The sequence below is a fragment of the Myzus persicae genome, unplaced genomic scaffold (assembly GCF_001856785.1).
Source record: "Myzus persicae strain clone G006 unplaced genomic scaffold, MPER_G0061.0, whole genome shotgun sequence".
In the NCBI taxonomy this organism is placed as follows: Eukaryota; Metazoa; Arthropoda; class Insecta; order Hemiptera; family Aphididae; genus Myzus; species Myzus persicae.
In genome coordinates, this window is record NW_019104232.1 from 85144 (window position 1) to 105506 (window position 20363).

A 20363-nucleotide genomic window follows, 5' to 3' on the forward strand; every position below is an offset into this window, starting at 1 on the left:
TCGTTCGGCACTAAACTTATTCGAATAATTGATAGGCCCTGTTAGGCCCCACTGGCCACTATGCCACTTTCAACGAATCGATCTATCGAACGTAAGGTCGTACAGATTCGTGAAATCATCAAATCAACGAGATTCGGGTAAAACCGTGAACGTTGCCATCCCCCTCCACGTATTTTGAATTTTCACGTCTCGTAAACCTATGTGAACCGATCGAACCAACAGGTGTCCCGATCGTGGGGGGGGGGGGCTGGTACTGGATGCTGGATGTGGGCATGCATAGCGCCGTTGTACGGGTGCAGTGATGTCGTTGTTTCCATGGGAACCGTGTGCTCGCCGCGCTTTCCCGCCCTTAATCACTCGTCGTGTACCGCGTTACCGCGTTGTCGATACGTCGTCCCGGCCCGAACAGGCTTTAACGATCTGCCGACCCGCGACGATGACATTCTCTCGCGCTCGCCTCTCCGGCGGCACGGCACTCGGCAGTCGTCGTCCGGCGCTCAGTCTTCAGTGCGGTGTCGTTGTCCGCGATGTGTGCTGATCGGTCGTCGCCCGTTGCAGATCGCACGGGTTGTGCATCGCTTGTTTTCGTTTACCGTGCGCGGCATAGATCGTCAACACTAAAATTGTACACCGACATATTTGGCGAGCATCTGTGGTCATTATAACCTAACCGTGCGTAACCATTGCGGTACTCGTGGCGTTTAATTTCCCTTCGCGCCGTCTTCGTACCTAACCGGTAGGTCTGGCTGGTAGACTAGGTACTTACTGGGTATGTACCTGCACGGTTACACAATATAATAACTATACTACAGAGCGGGACCCAACGACTCGAGACCATGGCAACGTTTTTAAAAATATTACATTGTATTAAAACGTACTACCTGTGATTTTGAGAGATTTTTGTCTTATAGGATACCCCGAAACAAATTTGCGTTTCAGTTATAATTACACATGTAATTTTACATGTTTTACAATATGTTTGTTGTACGATTTTATTTAACAGTAAAAATGATTGTCTATTTGTCTCCAAATAGGTATGTCTAAGCTTGTGAGAAATCAACATTTCTTATCAAAGTATTTTTTATACATTCCATTCCACATCCAGTTATAACTTTAATCGATACCTATGTATAAGATAACTATTATAAATAGTTAACATATTTATAAAATTTAAAAAATGTATAGATTGATACAAACTACACAAGTTGTGTCATATAATCATACAACGGTTTGTTAATTGTACAGATATCTGTCTTAACGTGGTTAATTATAGGGTCAACATACTTTTTATACAAATCATAGGTTTTAAATTTGTTTATCATGATTTTTTCATCAATATCAATATTCATATTATATAGTGATTAGTTAACAATGAACTAATGAACATAAATTGACTTCGATATTAACAGGGTCTTTTATTCAAAACTGTATGGATATAATTTTTTGCGCATTTAAAGCATTTTTTCCGTTTTTTGACGAATAGGTAGCCCGTTACTCTGATCATGATTAAAACTGAAAAGTTACAAAAATATAAACGTATTATTACTTTTTAATGTATATAGCGGTATTGCCGGTATTCGAGGGATCATATTATTATTTCTCATCATGTCACTACATATACATTGTATGCACCAATACGCGCCAAACCACCGACTGCTCGAATTCTATCAGTTATACCAGCCGGTACAGCAAACACTGCAGCTGGTATACTCGTTTTTGATAGAGTACTGCGTTATACAATCATTACAGATTTAAATAGGATTATTATTTACCATACCTATTGGTTACTAATTTACTATTTGTCTAGTGGTCTGCAACTGCCTAGTTCATTTTTATGTGCCATATCTAATGAGTTTGGGTTAATTAGTTTTTTGTGCTCATATAAATTGCTAAGTGAAATGGGTAAAATGTTAAATTTCACCCAACCGCAAAATATACCAATTATTTAAGATATTCACCACCACACATTTTGCCCATTTTTCCAAACACCTGACAAATTTCATAAACTCGCCCATAGCTTAATCTCCATATTCGTATGAGTGATGTGCTTATTATTGACTTAATGGGTACCAATGGGCAATGATACTTCTACGGTTCTACAGTCTTACTATATTATCAATCATAATACAGTTTTACACCCATCTGACCATCTATGAATCCTACTCTAGTCTCTAATACTCTACAATCCTACTTGCACATCTTTATTCAATGGTTTCTAATTTTCTAGTTATTGTAATTTCGTGATTCTCGTCTCTCGATAGTAAATCGTTATGACTAATGGTTTTGTATCGAACACGGGACGAACAATGTTCCGCCATCGTCAACCCATCGACCAGACCATAATACTATGCATTATAGCAAATACCGAGGCAAATACTATATAGATAAGAATATTTTCTAGTGTTTGTTAATTTCTTGGTACCTTCTTAATGTTATTAATATTATTGTTATTGCCGAGATATTATAAAACTAATGTTAAAATCTCATTTAAAAAAAATCATTGTTCTCGATATTACGGAATTTCCGTAATATCGAAATGTATACATTTAAATACTACTGGACAAATTATAGCGGAAAGACCGCTGCGCAATATTCGCAAGTGTGACACCAGGTAAAATTCGAATATTCAAAACCGCACACGGGTACACGTAGACATGCAGCAATATGTCCAATGTCCATGACCCATGTGGTTGTTTTTCAAAGGAATTCGGAAGTATCAATTGATGGTGTGCGTCGGCGCCCCCATCTTATATCTATCGTTACTGTGATTCATTGTTAAGATTTCAATAATAAAACAATGCTATAGTAAAATATCTCCTATCTATAAAATAGTCTATGGGTACCTATAGGTACAATCGTACAAATAATTATTGTCGATTTATTAGCAGTGGTGATCCCTATTTAATCGATTTAATTAATTGTTTTTGATTATAATTGCATAGGTACCTAGTTAAATAAAATAAAATTGCACATTTTAGGCATATCAGAATAAATACCACTTATGCACTTTGAAAACAAAAGTCGATTTGTTTCATACAGAAGTGTAAAATTAATTTCTATTTTGGTTATTTACGAGGTCTAAGTTAAACAAAGTGTGCTATTTTGTAGGCAGGAGATAAATCAGTGGTTGCCAGTTTTGTTATAAAATATATTTTTATTTCCAAACTAAAGAAGTGTAATGTGTTTAGCTTTAAAACTAGAATTAAGTTAAGGGGAGGCATATTTTAGATTTTTCATTAATGTATTTATATTTTCAGGACCAAAGAATTGATGGTTGGAACTTTGGAAGAAATTAATTTGTACCCTACTCAACCTAAACCTACACATTATTTGATATTGTAAATTAAGTCTTCAATTTGTTCACTGATTTTATTAAAATGATTGACTGGTAAATATAACATTATATTTATTTTCTTTCATTTATTAAGTTGTTTTTAGACAATTACATTACGAATAGGTATTAAATAAAAATAATTTTAACTTTTATTAAATTTTCGATTTTTGACGAATTAATAAATTATTTTGAGACTTAAATAATTGAGATATCTGTTGGATAAATTTATCTTTTTCTTAATATTTTATTTGATACTAAATTTTTAATTTTCTAGTTTAAATTGTTTCATAATAAATGAAAAAAACTTTACAATTTTTACATTTTCATCATACCATTTTTCAAGTATTTTTATGAATAGGTAAACATGGGCACAAGTAGTGGGATAAGGGGTCAAACTCTAACTGAAGTAATAGCCCCCTCAGTCCCCACACCAACCAAAAAAAAAGTTGAAGATTTAATTTATTTTCAACATTTGTTTAGGGATTTTGTAATAGGTACTAGAAAAGCCTCACAAAAGCTGACCTGAGCTTTAGCTCCCCACTGCAAATCTCAAACACTATTTGTGCCTATGGCCTATGGATAATATAGATTTTTGATGTATACTCTGTAAATTTTGAAATGTTGTGTACCTACATATTTTATTTATTTATTTTTTGTATAAGTCTACAATATTTTTTGCATTTAAATCTGGGACCCAATAATAATTATTAATATTGTAACGTTAGATAGATACATATAAAATATTATACATTTCAAAGTGATTTCTCTATATATATACTTGCATGCTTTAGAGTTTATCTTTTATGACATTATTGCAGATGTTGATACAATTTGTATAATTATAAATAATTATACATAATTGCTTATAAATTATAAATTATAATATTTTAATAGTATAGTATAGTTCCAGTTAAAAAATGAATTTTTATGATTGTATTGTCTTGATGATATAATGTCTGTGCATTTTAACTTAAAATGAATTATTATTTGAATTTAGTATTTTTCATCAAAATTTGTATTTATTTTTTCATTTATTTTTATTTACATTATTTTAAAATTTATTTTAGGTACGTGAAATTATTAGTAAACCATCCACGTAAAGTAATAGCAACTGTGGTGTTATTATGTAGTAGCACTATTCTTATACCTTATTTTATTGGACGCTTACCAGAGTTCTCACATCCTGAACTTGTAAGTATTTAAAAATTTTATATTGATTTAATTAATTAAATTAATTTATGATTTATATCTAAAATATTTTTTATGTGAAATTGATAAAAAAGTAAACATTTATAAGTGGGAAAGAGTAGAGGGGTTATGAAATGTGGTAGGGGTAAGGTTTGTACGGTAGGTTATTTTTACGATTGTTATGGTTGGTGGTCGGTATGTGTGGCAATGTTTTTAACCACTATGAACCCGGGTGGTCATCCATCCGAGAGCTCGTAGGTGTGGCCGTTACTTACTCCCAGTCGCATTCCGTAACTGGTAGCAGCCAACGCGCCATGCCAAGCCACAGAGTAGATTTTATTTCTGAATGTTTGTGTTATGTTTGATTTTGTCCATGATGTTTGTGTTGGGCATTCAAATTGCTTTGTTCGGATTGGTCAAGATAGTGTTATAGTTATAAAAAAATTTACAAAGACATAAAGAAAGAGAGAATCCACCCTTCGCTGAATTAGTAGAAAACTACTAACAGAATATTGTTTCCCGGTTAGAATAACTTTAAATGGACTAAAAACCTGTTAAAAATATTTGATCAATATAAAAGTTGAAATAATTTGGAATTTTTCAGTAAAAGAAAATTGCTTTAATTTGTAGTAATATTGAGTATTTATTATAAGTAAAATATACCTATTACAGTAAATTACAGTATACAATTTAAAATTAAGTTATTTAAACAATGTCTTATGTTGTAAACAGGGTTTTGAGACACGTGGTACTGAAATCGGTAATCGTCAAGTTACTTGGGACAATTTAATCAAAGCATTAGAAAAAGGCACAGAGATGATAGATGATATTACAAGAATACCAACTGATATATTACCACAACAGTATAACAATATGGACTTAAAAAAAAATGATGTTTTAGTTAATTATGTAAGTTATTTTTTGTATTTTTAAAATATTTTTAAGAATTTAAAGTTCTTTATATTTCAATTTAAAAAATATTATTCAGATACTTGTAAATAAAATTTTATTTATACACAATGTTCTATAATTTTGTTATTCATAGAAGAATTTGAATTCTGATATGGAGTCTACAAGTACAGATTTAAAGAAATTTCTACCTCAAACATCTCCATTAGACGATGAAGTATTTGAAGAAACTGAAATGATGACTCAACGAAATGATAAAAAAAGACGAAAGAATAGATTAGATTTTTTTTGTTCCAAACCAAGTTAGTAATATTAATATTTATTTATTCATGCTTTTTAACATTAAATTGAATATTTAATAGTTCTATTTTTTTTCTAGTTTATATAATATTATTAGAGCTTAGATAATATAGCATTTGCTATTTTTTTTAAGATGTGGATAAAATACCTATATCCATTGATTATAGATAAAAGCTAAGTTTTTGTGCATCAATTACATTTTATTTATTTTGAGTATATCATAAACAGCTGAAAAAAGTAATTTTAAAATCAGATAAGAAAAATACCCTAAAATATTTATTATTTTCTTTACTTTGTCCCAAAAAAGAACAATCACTTTTTGCTCATCACACATTATGCTATTGGCAAGTCGAAAACCACTTGATCACTCTAACACTGGAAAGTTCGTGGGAGATACGAAGCACTGATGTAAAGCGGTCAGCCAACTGATTATTCTCTTTTGCAACAGAGTATGGATAATTTTGAATTCAAAATAATAAATACAATGTTTTTAATGATTTTAATGCATATTTTAGTTCTAAATATTGTTGTCTTGTATATTATAATCAGAGGAGAATAAGAAAGTTCTTAAAATAATATATTTCTAATTATGGTAAAAATGTTTTGATCAAGTGTGTTCCAAAAGTTTTATTTAATCCCAATATTGACTGGAAAGTGGTTTCTGTGAAAATATTGTATGTGCTGATAGAGGTTGGAAGTCTCAATCATCAAAATATAGTTTTAAAACATTATAGGATAATGATAAATGATACATGCCATTTTATTTTGAAACAAAGTTAGTGTATTTTTGATACTCCAAGTACAAATTGTTTGCTTATTGTAACTCTCAAATGCATTTAAAATATAAAATATATTTGTATCTAAAATCAGCAGAATATTGAACAGTAGTAATTGAAGAGTCCGGTGCGAGAGCAGGGTATTTCCAATTTTTATCGCAGTACAGTGCAATTACCAGGCATATTCTTCTGTTAGATAAGCTAATATCATACAAAATAAATGGAGATGTCTGGTATTACCAGCAGAGTTCGGTGCAATAACCGGGTATTGTTTTATATCTCCTATACAATTCCAAAATATGGGGATACTTGGATCTTGCACCAGGCTCTTTAATTGCCAATTACCAAACTCCAACTGGAAATATAATAATTTATTAGTAAATTATTAAAAAGAGTTATCTAGTATAAATGATTATGTATCTGATTCGATTTTAAAATTTATTATCACTATTTCTTTAAAAATATTATTAGAGCCAAGGATGTTGTATTAAATTTGAGCTCAGTTCAATTTTGAAACAGATTAAATTTTTGTTAAATTTATGTTTTTGGATTTGAAAATTGAACCAAATTGGTACATAACATCAACATCTCAAATTTCTAATTATTTAGTACATTCATAGTTTTATGTGTTGTAAATAAAATTCTTTATTCTTATGATTTTGTAGCATATGATCACGCAAGGGTGATATTTACATCCAATGATGGTGAACATCTTTTTACCTACCAAGCAGTCAAGGATATGTGTCTTATACAGGAGCATTTAGAAAACCTGGTAGCATATAAAGATGTTTGTGATGTACAAGATCATGCATGTTGCCCACCGTGGTCTTTGGTTAACTATATTACATTGTTAAGAAAACATAAGTCTTGTTCAGAAATTACAGTAATTTGAATAAAAGTTAGCTGGTTTTAAATTAAAAATACTAATTATATTACATATTATTATTTAGCCTAGAGATATTAATGCAACAATGACAATACTTGAAGGATGTGCTCATTTTTATCATGACAATAAGTTGTTTGAATGGCAAACAGATCATACAACAATACCTCGCCAATGTGTTCAATTTAGTGGTGTTTATAATTTAATGCATTATCACTTAGACGTAAATTTTATGCCACCACATGTAAATCTAATTTTTTTGTTACCTAAACTACATATAATTTTTATAATTTTTTTTAAAACTTTTAGGCTTCAACGAATGTTTTAACAAGTTCAATGATGTTTTTACCATTTGGAAAAGGATCAATTGTTCATGTATATGAAGCAATGAAAGATGCTAATTTGTCGACACCATTAGTTAGAATTTCAGCAATTGATTTCGGTAATAAATATGTTCAGTATTGTATAATTAACTTTTAATGATAATTTATATTTAAAATTTATAATATTATATATATATTGTATTAATCATTTTTAGGTATTAAAGAAAAGTTGTTTGATCTTGAGCTTGTCAGGGATATATATCTAATTTTCCTGAGTATCTTTTTCATTATGTTATGTGTATTATTTTACACATGGTCAATAATAATTACAATTGTGACCCTATTGAATATTCTATTTTCTTTATCCGTTTCCTATTTTGTTTATACATTTGTGTTTCAAATACATTTTTTTCCATTCATGAATGTCCTTGCCATAATTGTACTTATTGGAGTCAGTGCAGATTCATCATTCATCATGTGTGATGTGTGGAAAGTTATCAAGATCAATGACCAGGCTGGCTCTTTAATTGATGTCATTTCTAAGACATTAAAACATTCATTACTGTCTATATCATTATCAACGACAACGACATTTTGTGCTTTTGCATCATCATTTCTCAGTGCTATTAATGGAATTAGCTGTTTTAGGTGTGTTCGTTAAAATCATACTTACTAAAAATATTTGGTTATTCTAATTATTATTACTATTATTTTTTTAGTATTTTTTCAGCTATGGCAGTTTTTGTGAATTTGTTAATAACTGTAAGTCTACTGCCATCCTGCATTGTACTTTTAAGCTCGAAGAACAGGCATAATATTGTGTTATTTGAAGTTGGGTCAGTTAATAAATTACTTTCAATGGAGAAAATGTTACGTAGAATTCAAACTTCTTTTAATGCATGGTTATTAAAAATTGTGTTTCGCTTTCGATGGGTGTGGATAATATTATTTTTCATCCTGGGAACTTTGAGTGTAACTATAATATGGATATGGCCAGGCATGAAACTACCAGAATCTGTTGAATTTCAGTTGTTTCGAGAGTCTCATCCATTTGAACAATATGATTTGGTATATAAAAACCAATTTTGGTTTGAAAGAATTTTAAGGGTAAGTCAACCTGTAACACAACAATAGTTATTATTTAAAATATGAATACATCTATATTATATTTATATTTTTTATTTTTTAGATTGATAATAATCCAGAAAATCGTGTTCCACTACGCTTTGTCTGGGGTGTGTTTCCCAATGATACGGGTAATCATTTGGATCCAGAAGATCATGGAAGTTTAGTGTATGATCCCAATTTTGATATAGCGCATCCAAAGTCTCAAAGTTGGCTATTGCAGTTTTGTGCAAATTTACGTTTACAACCCTTCTATCGAGCTGTTGGTGGACCTCAAATGACAAATTGTTTTATGGAAACTTTTGTTAAGTGGATGAGCCATGATTGTGTGAATAATCTTGAAAATGATAGATGGCCATGCTGTAATACTTTTGGGTTTCCATATCCAAGAAATATATTTCATTTCTGTATTATGAAAGCTATGTACATTGTATATAATACACCAGTTTCCATATTTGTCCCTTCTGCAGCTGGACCAAAGTTTTCAAATCCATTATTTCATTCAGAAAACCAAACACTCATGCCAATCATAAAAGCTGTTGTTGTAGAGTTTGAAAGTAATTTTATTTTTACTACATCTTATACCGATATGGAACTCTTTTATAAACAAGTAATTTAAATTTGACTTTATTTAACTATTTGCCATTAATGATTTTGTGTTTACTGTGTTAAAACGGATTTTTATAATTTAGGTTGAGTCATGGTCATCTAAAATGATGGAAACTGCTCCTCCTGGCCTCAGAAACGGTTGGTTTTACAGTCATCTTGGCTTTTATGATCTTCAAAAGACATTAATTGAGGACACTATAATGTCAGCTTTTATTGCACTTTTTCTTGCTTTTACCATAATGTTCTTTGTAACTACAAGTATCTCATTAACTGTAATTACAGTGCTCACCATATTTTTTATCATATGCACTACAATTGCTATGTTAGTTTTGATGGGTTGGCATCTCAACGTCTTGGAATCAATCGCTACTTCTGTAGCTATTGGTTTATCTGTTGATTTTAGTCTACATTATACTATTGAGTATCAGCTGGCTTGTGAAGATTCACCAAGAGCAACAGCCATTTCAAAAGCATTGTCCTTAATGGCTTGTCCATCATTGATGGGCGCAATCACAACTGGTGCTAGTGGAGCATTCATGTTGCCATCAGATGTTTTACCGTACGCTCAGCTTGGTATTTTTTTGATTATTATAATGTTCATTAGTTGGTTTTACTCAACTTTTTTCTTAGTATCGCTTTTATCAGTATTTGGTTCAGATTATGATCATGGTCCATATCCATATCGTTGTTGTAAGAAATTACAAAACATTAATATGAATGAAAGACATAAAAATCGCGCAAAACACGCTTCTCCATTTTCTAATATTGCATCAGAATCAACAGTATCATGTATAAGTACTGCTATTGTCAATCAATCTACCGCTCAAGAGTTAGAAAATTTAACTGTTCTCCCACTCAAATTCCAACCTTCTAACACAAGATCTGTTACTTCATGTTTGTATTTGAATGTTGATGATAATGATGTGGTAAAAAAAAATGAAACTAATGCCATACACATTTAACATTTATCTATAATTAAGTTTTTTTGTTTGGTCCTTGTGTGTTACTATATTCCCCCCAAAAAAACATGGCAAATGTAATCTCATTATTTATTAGGTATTTTATACCTATTTAATGAATAAACTTTTATTATCTCATTATACTTATGAAATGGTTTAGTAGGTACTTCCTGTATTACGTTGTTGCAAGAGCAAACTTGCATAGGGAGCAACTAATTTAACTGGCAACGTTTACACCCATTAAATGAACATTTACCCATCTACCTGGAGGGTGGTATACATTGATCCAATTCTCCTCTGACTTTGAAGGGCTTCTTAGGTTGACTATTTCCACTCTTCCAAGTTTCGCTGCACCCTAGGACCTCGAGTTAAGTGACAGGAGCCAAAAGGTTCATTGAGTAACTATTGATCTACCTGTTAGAATTATATATTAGTGCATACTGCACATAATACATGTTTTTTTCCTGAGATATGATGCACATACAAGCACTTATTGTTTTAATATGAAAGACAAATTAATAATTATAACATTTATAACTATAGTAGGTATAGCATTAAAACTGCTTGTGCTCAAATAAATGATTTATGGTTATAAAATATTTAGTTTATTATAATTAGTTTTGATCTCTTTGTTGGTACAATTATTGAGTTTTTATTATTTTTTGAATTTTTTGGAGTTTAATGATTGATGGCTTTAATAATATTCTATAATTTATTATTAAATTATATGAATACAATAAGATATATGTATATGTAACGTATATTATATAAGAACATGATTAACTATAGTTTAACAATGTAATAATATTATTATATTCAAATACAAATTACTCGTGTTGTATTCAATTATATTTACTATTTTTAACCATAAAAGACAGAAGTAGGTTGTATGCATTATACTTATACAGTTGTATTATGGATATTAGTTTATTGTAAAAAAAGATATTACAATTTACAAAATATATATTGTAAACAATTTCATTTGACTGAAAGAAAAACGGAAATTTATTGTATTTTTTCAAAAACATTTTTTTGCTTCTAAAATTATAAATTACTTTTTTAAGAATAAGAATCTTACCTTTGCAATTTGTATAACTAGGTATATAAACTAAAATTGTGTCGAATTAAGAAGTAATTTATAAGTGAGATTGAAAAATATAACTAAAATACACAATATAATTATTAATTTATTTTTTTAATGGATGTTTATAATTGTTCTAATTGTTATTAAAAGGAAATCAGAACACTATCTGTTTTTTTTTCTCCGACCCTCATGGAAGTCGCGCACAGAATAAATTGGTTTTCAGCAGACCAATATTGTGTTGTTAGTGTAGGTAAGTACTAGAGCAAGTTATCAAATTCAAAGTTCAGAGTATTATAATATATTTTGTTTTTACGTTGGTTTTTTTTATGATATTTCAATTTGAAACAAAGATACGAGTATTATTAAATTGTAACATTTTAGTATTTTACAATCATAAATCTCGTAAAAATTTAAATATTGAAAAAAAGAACCTAATGTTCTTAGCTTTAGGGATGGTCATTTTTCTCAAATATAAAGCTAACAACACAAGGTTCGTACTACTGAACGCAAATGTGCTGTGTTGTACGTGGGTCTTAGAGAAAAAACAAATAGTCCACTGACATCCTCTTGATTAAAATTATTAACAGTGATTATGGTACCGTGTTATATCATAAATGTATTTAGTCATGGCTATAGCTATAATAGGTAACTATAGTGATAGTGTTTGGTGCCTGTTTTCAAGCATTCATAAGCACAACAACTAATTTTACAATTTATGGTTGGCGCCATAACTTAATTTAATAACATATGTAATTAATATTGCTCATTAGCATTATGGTTGTGTAAAATAGATTGTTTATAGTTTATATTGTTTAAATAGTTAGTTGTAGGTATATCTATAAATGTGGTTGATTTTCTTTACTGTCTAAAGTATCTAATATTGCATTATTGCGTTAATTAACTACATATATACCTATATCTATGTGTAGTATAATAGTTATACTATACCTAATAATATACATATATCTATAATAATTATTAATTATGTATGGGATTGATTTGTATTGGATATTCTGTTGTGATGGAATATTGTTTAGAACTTAGTACCTACAAAATAAAGTGAATACTTACAACGAAGAAAATGTGGTTGCAATATTTATTTGTTTATAATGTACCTATTATGTATTATTGCCGTAATACAATACTGCCGTACTCATATCTACCTATACCTACCTATCATCTATTCATCTATTTATCTATTCCTACTCACTTGTATAGTTGTATAAACGGCCGAGTTTTAGCGTACCTACTACCTACCTACTGTACACACTTCATTATATTATTATAATATTACTTAGGTATGTGTACGTCATGCATTAGTAGAAATTTACTTATTATTAATAGAAGTGCGTAGTTATTTTTGTTTGGATCGATTTACAAACATAATCCTGAACTCAACAAGTTGCATGAAATATTTAACGATTATATTATGTGGCCTTTGGGTACCTAGACCTATAACATAAAAAGGAGCGTTGGTAATTATACGAAATGTAATTGATTGGAACGTTTGCATTTCATAAATGTTCTATTTTTTTGCAGTTCCCCATAATTGGACGTCGTAAGCCCAAATGGGTTTCAGAAGGGTTTTGTAAAGCAATAGTTTATTATTAAGGTTTAATTTGGATTGTTTACCTAGCAGTGGGTTAAAGACATTTTCGTCAAAAGTTACGTAAGAGGTATTTGTTTAATATATTCGGCTCGAATTAAGCGTTTGCCTACGAGTAGACCTAGGTATTTAAATTAGGTAGCTGATGGTATAATTTTGTTTACCAGAAAATTATTAAAAATTTTATCTATAACCATAATATTTTATGTCTATGTTTAAACGCCATCGGGCTGGATGTTCTAACACAATACGTGAAATTTTAACTAGTTAGTCCCTCAAATTAACAGCCCAAGATGATGGACTCCGAAGACCATTTATAGATTTCCATCTGGCAAGTGGCAACCATGCATAATAAAATAATTATGATTTTATTTTTACGATTACGTAAAAATATATTATTTTATGTGATTACAATTTATATTACCTAACACAGAGTATATTTATATAAGATGTTTGATAGGTGTTGCAGGGGCCAATGGAAGGAGGGTCCGGACCATATGGCTATCTAACAGCCCCATAATTGCGCCACTATAACAGCCAAATATTATAAAAGTGCGAAAAGCGGAAACTTTGTACGGTTGGGTAAAAATTAAGATTGCAGAACGTGGGCGCTTTGTATAGTCTTGCAGAACTTTAAATTGTATGCGTTCACAAGTCATCGTTATGCTCACAGACTGTGCATACAGCACGTTTATTTTATCATTATACCTACTTACTGTTTTCTAGATTCGTGTACTCAATTATTTTTGGACAATCATGGTTTGTTTACTAAATAATCCTATAAATACCAAAGCTAGAATGTATTTTATATTATTCTTATTTTTGCGCTGTACATATTAATTTATTGTACCCACCAAAATGGTCAAAAATATTAATATGTTCACTCTATTTTTTATTTTAAATGCTATTGGTTGTATAATATACGTTCATGGTGAGTAATATTTATTTTAAATTTGTATTTTTGGATTGATATTAATAGAGAATCATAGGTATAAATTACCATCTTGTAATTGTTTTGTTCATAAAATGTTATACTAAAGAAATAATCAAATAAGTAATAATAATATTTAACACAATTATGCTTTTGACTCTATTATTATGATAAATATTAATTTGGATAGAATTATGTACATATATCGTCTAACTGTAGGATTAGTTTATACCATCATAAAGTTGTTAATTACAGTGGACTTTTTTAAAAATTAAATTATACAGCTATGGTTATTTTTAATAATAATATTCAGACTTATGTTAATTATTTTAATGTGTTCTTAATAATATCATAACCCAATTAAAATCATAATTACCAATTCAAACAATAGCATAAAAAACTATAAAAATTTCAAAATTGTAAAGACGATTGACGTTCATGAAAATTTTATATTTTTAGTCGTTTATATGCAATATTATTGTAAGGTACCGCATTGATTATGAAATATAAAATATTTTTTATTAACGATTAATTATTTTGGATCAAGGTAGTAAATATCAAGATTGTATTGGTGAGTTTTATGACATTTTTATCGATTATAATCTTTATCAATTGTATACAAATTGAATACATAATATATTTATAATTCCTATACTTGTTGATAGTTTTAAAAATATTATACGAATTCGATGTTATTTGTATCATTTTATCATTACAGATCAAATGGTAAGTGCCGGTTTCTTGATAGGAGTAAAAGTCGAAGGCAAGTATTTAATTTATATTTTTGAATATCAGAACTATTTTTAATAGCATGTTATTAACTGTTAATGCATGTAATACGAGTACTCTTATAATGAACTACATATTTTGTGTTTCTAAAATTTAAAAATGATACATTGGTTATTTCAGTGGCATACATAGATATTTTTCATGAGAGGGGTTATATAAAAAATAATATATATACAATACGCAGGGTGGTATATTTCATTTAACAGCCATTATATCAAAAAGTATTGAACTTTTTCAAGATTATATAGATTAATTATTAAAAATGAAAAGTGTATACCGTAATCCAAAACTTTGAAAATAAAAGTTAAGACTTTTCGATAAAATGGTTGTTTTATGTTAAACAAATTATATCGAAATATTGATTGAATTGTATCAATTTGTATATTATACTTATGCACAAGGTAACACCCCATCCTTGAGTATACACCATTGTGTTAGTGGAAAAACAATCGATTTCAGCATAATGCGGGGAACACATCATGAATTTATAGGATAGTAACTTTTATTTGCCCGATTTAATATTAATGTATAGTTGGCCCTCAAAAAATGGATGAGTGATTAAAGTGATTTATATTTATGTCAACTTTCAGTGTCTTATTCCTTTGTTTTTTTAACAACAATATTGTTTGTCTTTTAAGGTTAATAATAATAAATTCATTGACGTATAATATTAGGTGTCATACTTGCAATCCCCTCAAATTTCATGATCGTATGCATTCCTTGTATGGGCTGAAATCGGGAATTTTTACAATAACTTTAATATTATAATTTAGGGTATAAAGCTGCATCAGATTTGGAGAAGCGAGTTGGCGATTGGAGTAAGTATATGTTCATTATTTATTGTTAAAAGGTTCATCTCACGGTTGATATTATTACTATTGTAATTATCTATTTAATGTGTTTAAGGGTTTTCAGTTTTTTACTAGTGGGTAGTCCGGCGACTACAGTGAATATTGATTTTATAGTTTGATGATTAAATAGTGTACTTTTAATTCGCTTACTCTATATTAGTGGTTCCTAACCGGGAGGAATATAATGGTGATGGAATTACGAAGATAATTATGTTATTTTACAATGTGTAAAATTGAATCATTATATTAGTTATCAGATTATTGGGCATCGTTAACATTTATATTATATTAGGTATAATGATATAGAGTCGATAAATCGAGTTATTATTTATACTTTACGTTAAAACAATCTACTAAATTATTAAACGTATCATGGTGATTCTTTGACACGTGCAAATTGATGAGGGACAGTTAGACATTAGTCTTAAGTATTTTAATTATATTTTATTGTATTTCTTAGCTGGCGATTCTGGTGAGTAGTTAATTGTTGTCAATGTTATATAATATTTATTGTTTAAAATATTATTTTTTGATACAATATATGTTTAAATTGTAAAACGCTTATAATCCATGTATACCTATTACTTTGCAACTATATACAAAACGTTACGCTAACAAAGTCACAATAAATAGGTATCTACTGAAGCTAATGTACTTATATTATTTCAGAATACGTGAACAGATATATAAAATACTGCAATGAATGTAATTATAATTAATCTGATTACATTAAATAAATTTGACATTTTGTGTAAGATTTAATGATTCATTAATAAACCTGCGCATTAAGTATTAATAATTATTTCTTTAATTAGGAGAGACTTGCCTAGATTGGACCACTTTGAATATTCAAGAGTATTCCAGATATTATATTTAACTGCACTTAAATAATATCTAAGCATGTGAAGAGCAGTCTGGCATAGTTAGATTTAGATTTTAAGCTGAGCGCTGAAAGAGCTCACTTTCACTCACACAGTCCTCTAACAAAGTTGATTTAAATTCTAAAGGATCATTTAAAATTAACTCTTATATTGTGATCATGGACTCCTTTATTACTGAGTTGAGAAAAAGAAAAATGTCATATAATCTGGTAAATGAAAATGTTTCATTCTTCTTTAATATAACCGAGTTAAGCACTAGTGTAGTTACAGAAAAAGCTGAAATAAGATCCATGAAAAATTGAGTATAGAGACCAAAATCTGCAAGATTAAACTGCCACAAGCTGAGTTGCAGTCACTAGAATTTCCATTTGAGCACGTATAGGACATGGATTAACCATGTTTTTTAAAAATATATGCAATATTTTGAACCATGACTCTCAATAAATTGTATAGCTTGTATGACTTCGCATTCATAGATGTGCGTATTTCATAAAAATTCAACATTCTTAAGGAACAAATTGAGTGTAACGATACACATCGGTATAAAAAGATCGTACGGTGACCTCAGACGTATACGTAATAACTATGTGCAGTGTTAATGAATTGTATAATTTGACTATTTACACAATAATAGAAAAAAATGTTTATGAAATAAACACAAAAACACAAGTAGGTAATAAATGCATTGTCTTAAAAGCTATATACTATTTAAAGAGGTTCATGGTTCAACATAATGCATTTATCTTCCAATAAACGTAAAAAACATTAATAATCTCCATACTACACTGGTTAAAGTATTGAATCTAGTGACTTCAGCCCAGTATGTAGCCATTTAATCGAAATAATCAGTGCGGGACAATTTTTCATCTGGGAAAATTAAGTTACAATATTTTAGTCTCCATACTGGTAATAATATATGATAAATCCAAATAATCCAATGACAACGGGATTAAATAAATATACGAGTAAAAATGTTTTAATTTTAATTTATGTTTAACAAGTGGGTAAGGGTAATTGAGGTGGTCCAATTTAGGCGCTTGACGTCGCTTGTCCAATATTGGGGATTCTCCTCTATATTCGTGTTAAAAAAAATTAATATTATTCAAAACTGTTTTTACTTTTATATTTTAGATTACAGGATAATTTATCCAAAGAGTTATTGCGGATATTTTGATATCTTAATAATATGATTTATATAGTTTATATTTATCTATGATAATAATTCTATTCAGATATTGTACGAATAACATCGATTTATTTCATAATGCATAATTTTTTTATATACCTATATTATGTATTATGACTGTATGCTTTTTTTGTTGTTGTTATTAATATTTACCCACCTAACTTTGTATTAATTTAAACTTCACAATAAATTGATAAATTAATAAAACTAAATTTTGTGTTAGTTAGCTTATTATAAATAAACCTATAAGTTTGTGGTACTTACGTCAAAAAAAATGTTAGCAAATTTAAAAAAATGAGTTGACAAAACGCTGAATTCATTGTGACTTTAATGGAAGAAGACTTCATCCACCTACAATCAATCCAACACCCATCGTACAGTACACTTGCAGTTACTTGTGTAACTCTTTATACCTCTTTAACATTTTTTTATAAAATGCATGGATATTGATTAATTTTTATATTATAAATATCATAATATGACTTACTACCGGTTTAATGTATTTTGATTTTTGAATATTGTATTATACTTATTATCAGATTTTTGAATTTCGATATGCCTCTTAATAATCATAAATTTTTTTATAGGTGGTACACTACTGACTTAGAAACGTATCGGAAGACCGATAATATGAGTACCAACACATTTTAAATTTTAGGTTTACCTACTTTTACCATTTTCCCCTCCCTAAAAGTTTCTTTTAAAAATGTATTTTGAATAGAATATGTAAGTAAATAACACCAATTAGGGTGACCGCACACTGGTAATGCAAAATTGACCGAAGAAATGTAAGTCATATTTAGTAATTTTGCTTTAGTTATAATAACGCGTTGTTGTCGCTCACTAGATAAAACATAGTTAGTCAAATCAAAGTATATCAAGTAGTCGTCAAAATGTCGTCAGACGAGGAGGACGTTGCTATTCCTATTTTATGGTTTCTTTTAAGAGAAATTGAACAGGAAGAAAATAAAAAAAAACTTTGGGTTCATCCTTTGAACTCGAAACGAACTAAAAATAATACAATTAAATGTTTTATTCATGAACTTCGAAATTACGAATGTAAATTTAGAAATTTGACACGAATGAGTACCGACACGTTTGGTTATATTCTAGAAATATTTAACGATGAAATTCGAAAACCTGATACTAGTAAAAAGTATCACTCCAGAAGAGAAATTAATGGTGACATTGAGGTAAGTTAATAACAAATTGATAACATATTAATGCCGAGCCCAGAGAGAATATTATAATCACGATTAAAGTATCCTTTTTTTATTGCTTCTGTAAATTTCAAAGCCTAATTTTGAATTTTTTTCATGTCTCGACACTTCTAGAGTTGTATATTAAGTTATAGTTTAACTGTTAAGACTAAAAACAATATTGTGAGATGCCGGACAAAAAAATGGACTCGCGACAGTAGTGTATCTAAATGGCCTATACGCAGAGGTCCGTGTTCTGAATTGTTTAGATTTAAACACTCCGAATAATATTGTTTCGGAATCTGAAATAAAAAATGTATGGTGTCATCCAAAGAATTCAAAAAACTCGAAAACTGATAACAACATATTATATTATATCTATCATCTATGGCAAAAGACGATAGTCGTCAATCATCAGAGACGATTCACAATTCTAATAATTTCATTGAACAAAAGAGAAATGTGTAAGGCAACAATAAACATTTGCTCACATATTTCATTCTACTCAAGTAATTTTTATGAAAAATCTTGATTTTTTCAGTTCGGGTTTAGATGAAGAAAGAAGTTCCTCGATATGGCGTCTGCACTCCAGATATATCATTGCAGCTATATATTTCCCGAACAGTCGATATACGAAGAGTATACGTAAGTTTGATTACCAATTCTTTTGGGGCTTATATATTTTACTTTTTAGTCTCAAAATTAAAATTTATTGTCACAGAAAATTTGCTACCCGGGTAAAGTAGGGGCAAATTTTTTATTCTCGATCGCGCAACACAAAAAAATACGATTATAGCACAAACGACGACGGCATATCCAGGTCGCAGAATAATAACATATTTATACAATTAAATAGATATAAATAGTGTTGTATATACTAGTCATACTACAGTAGTACAGTACCCGGGAGTTCTTATGTCCCGCAAAATTCAAAAAATTTTATTTTTAGTTTATATAAATGTTGAGAAATATATGAATATTACTATGCCGTCTGCTTGTGGTCGAACCGCGAATTAAAGTGACGCCGTCGTACATCAAACATCAAATTATTTTATAAAGCTGGGAAAGTCGCTCTGCTGATTATTGAATATCCATCGGAAATTAAATAAGGAAATTTTAAATTTTAAATATTCTCGAATAGCTTAAAATATACCTAACCAATGCACTCAAAATTAATACATAAAATATTAATTATTAATTTCGTACTTTAAAACAGTATTCAGAAAAAAGATTTAACTTGGAATTTTACAAACTATAGTTGGTATAGTCGGTGTACGGTAAATGTGATGCATTAGGCACTGAATACCTTTATGTTAAATCTAAAAAGTAGTAATCACATTTATTTACAATAAGATTTGTATTTAATAACTCATAAAAAAATATGCTTGTGCTTCGAATATTTAAACACCACCTTTATTAATTATTAAATT

The 20363-nt window shown here is 29.3% G+C and overlaps 1 protein-coding gene across 5 annotated transcripts; it reads left to right on the forward strand.

The window, feature by feature from the left end:
* The first annotated feature begins 315 nt into the window (after positions 1-315).
* LOC111040268 (protein dispatched) lies at positions 316-10725 on the forward strand. Of its 5 annotated transcripts, none has more exons than XM_022324106.1 (12): positions 316-736; positions 3258-3388; positions 4402-4525; positions 5255-5431; positions 5571-5733; positions 7173-7390; positions 7458-7634; positions 7700-7832; positions 7929-8361; positions 8433-8820; positions 8903-9448; positions 9531-10725. In XM_022324106.1, exons 2-12 carry the CDS (start codon positions 3378-3380, stop codon positions 10407-10409), a joined length of 3249 nt encoding a protein of 1082 aa, XP_022179798.1. In that variant the 5' UTR covers positions 316-736; positions 3258-3377; the 3' UTR covers positions 10410-10725. The 5 variants fall into 5 exon arrangements, with proteins under 5 accessions (XP_022179798.1, XP_022179796.1, XP_022179797.1 ...); XM_022324104.1 differs by having other exon boundaries at positions 316-769; positions 5568-5733; positions 9531-10409; XM_022324105.1 differs by having other exon boundaries at positions 317-736; positions 5568-5733.
* The last annotated feature ends 9638 nt before the right edge of the window (positions 10726-20363 follow it).

Excerpts from the sequence above, each read along its gene's own strand:
- LOC111040268 (XM_022324104.1), top strand. Across the intron at positions 7,635-7,699 it reads TAAATTTTATGCCACCACAT|GCTTCAACGAATGTTTTAAC; the intron begins GTAAATCTAATT and ends TAAAACTTTTAG. Across the intron at positions 9,449-9,530 it reads TGGAACTCTTTTATAAACAA|GTTGAGTCATGGTCATCTAA; the intron begins GTAATTTAAATT and ends TTTATAATTTAG.